General features: G+C 42.7%; 1 protein-coding gene across 1 annotated transcript; it reads right to left on the bottom strand.

Annotated features, from left to right (window-relative positions):
- Positions 1–2,765: 2,765 nt before the first annotated feature.
- On the bottom strand, positions 2,766–6,570 carry LOC123412250 (probable pectinesterase/pectinesterase inhibitor 41). Its single transcript, XM_045105201.1, has 2 exons — positions 5,517–6,570; positions 2,766–3,774 (listed from the first exon to the last, which is right to left on the bottom strand). The coding sequence occupies exons 1-2, from the start codon at positions 6,502–6,504 to the stop codon at positions 3,074–3,076; spliced, it is 1,689 nt and encodes a 562-aa protein (XP_044961136.1). The 5' UTR covers positions 6,505–6,570; the 3' UTR covers positions 2,766–3,073.
- Between the last annotated feature and the right edge of the window lie 2,185 nt (positions 6,571–8,755).

The raw sequence follows: 8,755 nt of genomic DNA, 5'->3' as shown, positions 1-8,755 counted from the left end.
AATGAAGTATACTATTCCCTTTGTCCATCGGTATGTTACTTGCCCGAGATTTGATCGTCGGTATCTCTATACCTAGTTCAATCTCATTACTGGCAAGTCTCTTTACTCGTTCTGTAATACAAAATCCCATGACTAACTCTTTAGTCACATTGTTTGCAAGGCTTGTTGTGATGTTGCATAACCGACTGGGCCCCTAGATACCTCTCTGTCACACAGAGTGACAAATCCCAGTCTTGATACATGCCAACCCAACAGACACCTTTGTAGATACCCGTAGAGCACCTTTATAGTCACCCAGCTACGTTGTGACGTTTGATACACACAAGGCATTCCTCCGGTGTCCGGGAGTTTCATGATCTCATGGTCATAGGAACAGATACTTTGACATGCAGAAAACAGTAGCAATAAACTGACACTATCATATGCTATGTTCATAGTTTGAGTCTTGTCCATCACATCATTCTCCTAATTATGTAATCCCATTATCAAACGACATCTCATGTCTATGGTGAGGAAACCTTGACCATCTTTGATCAACGAGCTAGTCATTAAGAGGCTCACCAGGGAGAGTGTGTTGTCTATGTATCCACACATGTATTTGAGTTTCCAATCAATACAACTCTCGCATGGATAATAAACGATTATCATGAACAAGGAAATATAATAATAACCATTTTATTATTGCCTCTAGGGCATATTTCTAACAATTTGGTTGGCAAGAAGGTACGCGATCCATGAGGAATTGTATGAGAGTCCATCAACAACATATCAATTTATAAAAAGTTTCATTGAGGAGGTGGAAGTGCTTAAATAATCCAACGAACAAGGGCCACAACCCGACGAACATATGCTTCTATGTACACATAGATGCGACATTAGCGAGATCACATGAGGGAGGCGCAACAGCTTCTATATGCAGGGACCACCACGGTAACTTCCTTGGAAGTTTGACCCTAGTTGTGCATGGAGTTACAAATGTGGCGGCGCTGGAAGCGATAAAAATCCGAGAAGGGCATAAGGACCTTGAGTTGCACAACATCATCATAGCATCCAATGCAAAGCAGGTAGTCCTCGACATAAGAAATGGAGCTGATGGTCAGTTTGGTCTGATCATTAGAGAGATTAGCTCTCGTTCTTCCTCTTGTAATTGTAATATCATGTTCGAAGGTAGAGCAACCAATATAGATGCTAATAGACTAGCTAAATTGTCTTACTCCCTCGATCAAGGGCGACATATGTGGTTGCTCCACCCTCATGATCCTTCTTTTATCCCCCACCATTTGGATTTTGAGTAATAAAGCTGGTCTTTCCCCTAAAGAAATCCACTCAAAAAAATCCCATAGGCACCATTTTCTCAACAACAAAAAATCCCATAGGCATCATCTCAAAAAAGAGCTCATAAGCACTAACACAATATTTAGATATTTAGTGAAAACAAGGAGTAAGTTAGTAAAACCAACATAATAATGTTAGAAAGGCATATTGTCACGTAAAAAGGCATATTGTTAGATATTTTTTTGAAGTTTACAAACTTTCCTAAACTATACAAACTTTCAAAGTTTTGTGTTTTAATTTTCTATAAATACAATCATCTCCTAGATTCATAAACTGCATACGTACGTGAATATTTCTATTCTTATATCAAGAGCAAAATTTGCTTTTTCACCAAGATTTTCTAAGCCAAAGACATCGGTTCTTCAAAGAATAAAACATTAACTATGGAATAACCGGATGTAGAGCTTGTTCTTACAAAAAGATTCAAAGAACATCGAACCTGCCGTATCAACTGACATGTGCCCGATAAGCTCTGGAATATATCTCGAATCACTTGTCGCTGATTGAGTAGTTCTCCTCCGTGAGCAATTAATTGGGAACAAAATAGCTCGAATACGTTATCGTCTACAACACTATTGCTAGAACTCAAGAGTTCTAAGAACAAAAGCAGAGTGTACTTAAAAAACAGGTAGTGAGAGACAAGAATAGAATGAACGCTTTGAGTGCAAGGAAATACTTAAGTAAACAATTCTTATAGAACTGTTCATAAAAATATTTGCTTCTTTCAGGATGAACCCACAGAAACAAGTGTAATACTTTAGCTTCACAATGCAAATACAGATATATCTCACTCATACAAGTTTATAAACAATAGTAGACACACCATAGTGTATTGAATGATATTATGGTCACACTAGACTTAGAGATGCAAGTGCGTACCCTTTAATGTATTCTTTGATTCTGTTTAGTTTAACAAAATGAAGTAATTTTTTGAGCTGTTTGGCTTCGGATCACCCCCTTAAAAAGTTTACGAACTCAATGCAAATTAAAGGTGGAAGTTAGAAAATACATCTTCAATAAAAATGCTAGATTATTTTGACCTCTTGTTTGATGCATCGGGAAAATAGAGATTTGAATTAGTTGATTGTGGAAGTATGAGAATACTCTTTTTAAGTAATTTTAAGATTCATGTAAACTTTTAAGGGAAGGTGTAGCAAGCAAAACTCTTTTTAGAAGCCATGTCATATTTAAAATATTAGTTTCTTGGTTCAACAAAAGATGGTCAAAGGACATTTGGAGGGTCACAAATTTTAGTTTATTTGGTTTAACTAAGCATGCTAGCCTTACGTGGCATTCTCTAAAGATATGACGGACAGGTTGATGTGTAGGTTTTGGGCTGTAAATTGGCTGTGGGTGTTGGATTATTCCCTAACCAGACTTTAAAACAGAAAACCTTTTTGCAAATTGTGTACAGTCAGAGTCAAGTGGGATAAACAAAAATAAGAGCACATATAGCACAAAAATATTAGGCTGCGAACCACAAAATAGCTTTCCATGCAATACAACATTATCTCATTGTTACGCACATATATGAAAATATCTACTCCCACAACACTACAGTACCTGTTATTGCCGCATACGTACGTCCTTCCACCTCTAATCACATAATTAATCCGAAGTAATCATACCACATCATTAATGTGTTTATAGTTTCTTTTAGGATGAACAGTAGGTGATTTACCTACTGTGCATATATGTCCACGGTTCAAAGCATATATACTTATAATAAGTGGACGGGTCAATACTTCAATCCGCTGGTGAAGGGCACGCCGGTCTGCGGCAGCCAGTTGCCCCCAAGCACCATGTTGTCGACGGTAAAGTTGCCGGCATCGGCGCCGTCGCCGAGGACGTGGTAGCCCGGCCAGCTGACCCGACGCCCGGTGTCTGCGCCCGGCCCAGAGTTGTTGTACTCGGCATAGTAGAGCGTGTCGAGCGCGAAGTCACCGGACCACGGCATCCACCCGGTGGCGTCGACGAGCCCGCCGATGTAAGACTCCATGACCACCGTGCGGGAGTAGTTCTTCCACGGCCGGCCGAGGAAGGTGCGCGTGTCGAAGGCGGCGTTGGCCGCGAGCTCCGGGGACGGGAGGAGGGTGCAGCCCTGGATGGATGTGCCGGTGTTCTGCTCCGGGTTGGTGCGGCCCTGCGCCGTGACGGTGTTGCTCTGGCCCTGCATGGGGAGGCGGGAGTAGAAGGTGCAGTCCTGGAACACGACGGCGGCGTTGCCGAACACGTAGTCCACGGTGCCGTGCACCTCGCAGCCGCGGTAGAACTGGCGGAGGGAGTGCGTGTAGAGTGTGTCCTGGTACGCCTCGAAGCTGCAGCTGTAGAAGGTTGACAGGTCGGCGCTGGACCGGAGCGCCACCGCCTGGTGCTTCGCCGGCCCGGCCGTGTTCCGGATCGTCATGTTCATCGCCACGAATCCTTGCCCATGCACAGCTGTGACATGCGTACATTCAAATTCATAAGTTCATACAAATAGTATTGTTTCCGTGCTACTATAATATGATTTGTGGACATGTTAGCGGAAAGTGACGCATATGTGTGCGCAAGTTGCTCAATGGAAGCAGCTAGGTAGTGCATGACGATGTGACGAGACACGAGACAAAATTGAGATCCGACACGGACCAACTCATTAATTCACTCCATTGCCGGTGTCATGGGACCAAATTAAAGCGACGTTTTTTAGGTTTCATCCTCCCTATCCATTTGCCAGCAGAGGGCACGCCTAGCTAGTGTCACTCCCAGTTTATATTTCCTTTATTCGAAGTGCAGTCTCACCAATGCCCACTATTTCCCAGCTAGGCTCTTGCTTGGTCTTACACGTGGGAAAAAAGGCCTCTTGTTTGGTCCATATCAAACAAGAACAACTATACCATTTAGTTCCTCCATTCGGCATGGACGCTGTGGTGGTACCTTAGAGTAGACTAAGGTTCGACTCATGTCATTAGCAAATTTCTAGTGTCTGTGGATCTCATTTTATTCTTTGACTGCTTTTTAATTAAAAATGTCTTAAACTGAAATTCATTCAAACTTTTAAAACTTTGACTAATTTAGTTCCACTAATTGCGAATAGATGACATCGTAATGTCTTATTTCGTTGTAAGACAACACCACTCATAACAATTAAACGCTGCATTCCGTAATTCTTGTCGTGGTTTTAGTTCAAAGGGAGTAATAGTTTATAGTACATCCGGTTCTAAAAACAATTAACATTCATCCAAGTATTCCAAACCTTAGTTCGAATACTTGTTTTTAAATATTTAGATTGTATACCTAAAAACTCATATGTATAGATTTATTTGACAAGATATTTTCATAGTTTGGTTATTTTTATAATTTTATTGTAATAGCACTATATTGTTAAAGTTATATTTTCGAGGAAATATTCAGCATTTTAACACTATAGTGAGTAATCATATGACTCTAAAATGGAGTTTCACTTTATTTCAATGATAAATAAAAAGGAATTTGGAATATTATTCTGACTAAGCAATTTATTATCACATCCTAAAATAGTTATTGTGGAGAAATATTTAACACATTAGTAGTTCCGATTTATACATTGCAATTTTACTTTTACTTGTGTTGTGTGTTGGCATTTCTCGTGAACATCCAAGCATGTTTTAATCATGTCCAGAGCTTTTGAAACGTCGAGAAAAAGTTATAACCCATCATGAGGAGGAAGAATAATAACTTCTATGATTGCCATGAATTAAATCGCACAACTTTTACTTGATTCATGGCAATTAATTCACCCATGTGTGTGTATACTTTGTACTCCCTGTTTCTCAAACCCACAAGAAAAGTCATATAACTACTCCCTCTGTTCTTAAATATAAATATTTATAGAGATTTACTAGAAGACTACATACAAAGCAAAATGAGTGAATTTATACTTTAAACTATGTCTATATACATCCGTATGTAGTCTTCTAGTGAAAATTTAAAAAAAAATATATTTAGAAATGGAGGGAGTATATGTGTGTGCTCCCCTAAAAGAAAACCATATGTGTGTGCTCTATCCCTAATTATCGACCGTGAAAGTCCAAAAGGTTTAACAACAAAAGGTCAAAGTGTTTGATGTGTTTGTCTGGTCGTTCGGCCGTTGTCTAACAGTTTTACAGTTCACTTCACCTAGGAAGTGTCGTGTCGTATGCATAAATGGATTGTACACTTACCGACGGTGGCCGAGTGGAAGGTCGTCCAGCCGTCGACAACGCTCCGGTTGCCAGTGATCACCGTTTGTCCGATCCCATCGCCGATCATCATGACGTACTTCATCTTTTTCGGCACTTCCACGTTCTCCTCGTACACGCCTGCAAGCACGTATATCACGTAGTAGCCGGCGCTGCCGTTAAGGTTCATGGGCGCAGCCGCCACGGCTTCCCCGACCGTCGTGTAGTTCCCGGAGCCGCCCTGGTCCACCGTCACCGCCCTGTTCACCACCACCGTCCCTTGGGGCCCCTCGATCGCCATCCTCCGGACCATCTCCTCGTCGTTCGCGTCGAACAGCCCCCTCCTCGCGTGCGCCGGGGCCGCCGGGGGCTTATTGTGGCCGTGGTGCGGTTTCTTGGCGCCCTTGGGCGCCTTCGCCGTGGGCACCCAAGCCCTGGTGAAGAGCGACAGGGAGAGGCTGTAGAGCTTGGTGCCGTTGGAGATCGGCTCGGCGAGGCCGCCTCCACGGTCGGACCACGACCCCGATGCGGCCTGCAGGCCATCAAGGCATGTCTCCTGGTTGGTCAGGATCGCCGAGAGCAAGGTTTGTACGTCGTCGGCCAGCGGGTCGAGGAGCGTCTCCGTGCCCTTGAGCGCAGTGCCGGTGGCGGAGAGGAAGTCGACGTTGAGCTCGGAGAGTAGCTTGCAGTCCTGTAGCGCGCCGATCGCGCTACGTGAGAGGTGGCGGTGGCGGGACAGGTAGCGGTCGACGAGGCTGACGAACTTGCTTGCGCTGGCGAGGGACTTGGCGACCGAGAAGCGGCCGTAGGTGTAGAGGTCGCTCGTGCCGTGCGGCGGCAGCACGGTCCGGCAGAACGTGGGGTCCGTCGTGTCGTTGCAGGCGGTGGACGGTGACACCGGCGTGGAGGGTGGCGCGTCGTCAGAGAGCGAGAGAACCAACAAGGAGAGCAGCAGGACGGCCGAGAGGGCAGTGCCATAGTAGACCGCCATGGTAGCTAGCTAGCTGAACTATGTGTCGTATGTTTTGTGCGTGTGTTTTGGTGATCCATAGGCAGTGATCAGTGGTCATTTTTATAGGTGAAGATTAGCGGGGCTTCATGGTGATCTTTAGGAGAACGAATTAAAGGTAAAAAGGTGATTAATTAGTTATTAGGACAGGTTTCGGTGAGCTCGAGTGAGAGAGTGTGAGAGCTTTTTGCGCCTCGAAAAAAGCGCGTGGAGAGAATGCAAGTGGGCGACGAGTGTGCGTATAGGCCAAGCACGCTCGGGCTGGAGAATGGAGTGGAGAGGCTGGCTATATGGACCATGGACGCACATTTTTGGATACAGCACAAAGGCAATAATCGATTGTGTTTTCAGTTGGTTCGGCCGGATTCAAATGGCGATCTCTTGGCTCTTGTTCTTTTGGTCAAAGTTGAACGGCTTGGGTTGACCTATTTTTGTTGCGAGAGTTCGTGTTCGACCTAACTCATGTCAACTTAGTATTATGAAATCCATGGCTAACACTGTACTTCTTCCATAAAAAAATATGTTCAAATACTTTTCTGAGGTTATCTTTCATCATGGATTAAAGCAATAATATATGACATGCATGTTACAAAGCATGCAGTCTACTCCCTGCGTTCCTAAATATAAGTCTTTTAAAATATTTCACTAATGGTCTACATACGAAGCAAAATGAATGAATCTATATTCTAAAATATGTCTATATACATCCGTATATAGTTTACTAGTGGAATTTCTAAAAAGACTTATATTTAGGAACGGAGAGAGTAATTCGTTTGTGAGGCGGGTTTTGAATGGTATAATTGTTGTATCGTACATCTCATATATTCATCTTATCAATGGTCAAAGGCAACCTTAAGAAATGTATATTAGGCCCAATATATTTTGATAGAGGGAGTACTATATATAGTCTAGTGGATAGATAGATTTATACAGAAATCTAAAACACTTTCGTTTTATTTTATTTTCTTGAAACATAAAGATTTGCGTCGTTGATTAGTTAATCATAAAAGAATTGCTCGGTTAATTAATGTAAAATCAACCACATGTGGACTAATCAAAGCATGAAATCCCATAATTGCCCTGTCAATCTCACAAACATACAAAACGCGCAACTATCATAAACCCTCGTGATCCTACATCGCAAAGGAACTCCAAAGAAGCATATTTCCACTAAAGACAACACACACCACCAAATCCACTCTAACATGCCAAACCACGAGGATGGTCCAAGAGACTAAGAGTCATCTTTTAAGAATCCGCTGATACCTTCCCTATGATGCTCTCTTCTTGCCTTTCCTTTGGGAGCCTTCTCTACCTTCTTGATCTTCCCCCTCAGAGCCTTCCCCAACAGGAGACACGTCATCTCCAAGCTTGCAAGAAAGTCATCAAACTATTTCGCCAAGAGAGCCTCGACATTAGGTGCCAACATACCCACCTCATGAACCTCATCACACACGAACACCACCTGCCCAATAGCCACAGGTGAGTGAGTGGCATTATGATAGAAACATTCATGATCCACAATGACGAGGGACTGACTGGGATCCAATAGCGGTGGTGAGGATGTCTTGGTCATTAGCAAGGCCCCTACTGATCCCAACTGCTTTGGAAGCACAATCGATAGAGGCGGCGTTGCCTCCTCACATAACTTCTGCCGCTCAGACACTACAAGGATACCCCCTATAAAGCAACACATATTCTACAACGTTTTGACTATAAGTTGTAAAATTCACAAGAGATACGCATATAAGTGTTGTAGCATATGCGTTCTAGATGTGTAACTTGTGACCATGGTGTCCTACACAGATTGCAACATATCTTATATGTTGTCATATATGTGTTGTAAATTATATTTTTTATGAAATTGAAAATATCTCTACTAATAAAAATTAATATTAATTATACACATATATGACATATAAAAATTAATATTGTACTTTATTGTGGCGTGAAAAGTAGAATCAGCGGGCCGGGCCTGTATTCAACGCTAGGAATCCAGTACTGCATATAGTTGAGATTAAAAAAAAAGACTACATATAGTTTCTGCTGGGACTATCGTGGAATCAGCCGGCTAGGAATCCTGTATTCCAATCATATGCATATTGCGTACTGGAATCCGCTCTAGGTATTCCACGCTAGGAATCTTGTATTCCAATTGTTCAAAAGAAGAGGGACTTGTATCTGCATACTGGAGAAAAGAATCAGTCCAATAACAACCTACTCTGCACATCGT

The sequence above is a fragment of the Hordeum vulgare genome, chromosome 1H (assembly GCF_904849725.1).
Source record: "Hordeum vulgare subsp. vulgare chromosome 1H, MorexV3_pseudomolecules_assembly, whole genome shotgun sequence".
Classification (NCBI taxonomy): domain Eukaryota; kingdom Viridiplantae; phylum Streptophyta; class Magnoliopsida; order Poales; family Poaceae; genus Hordeum; species Hordeum vulgare.
Note: the sequence above shows the minus strand (reverse complement) of the source record. Positions and strands in the feature narration are given on the sequence as shown.

Coding starts and splice junctions, on each gene's coding strand:
- LOC123412250 (XM_045105201.1), bottom strand. CDS start 6,504: ATGGCGGTCTACTATGGCACTGCCCTCTCGGCCGTCCTGCTGCTCTCC. Junction 3,775..5,516: donor CTTCCACTCGGCCACCGTCG/GTAAGTGTACAA, acceptor CGCATGTCACAG/CTGTGCATGGGCAAGGATTC.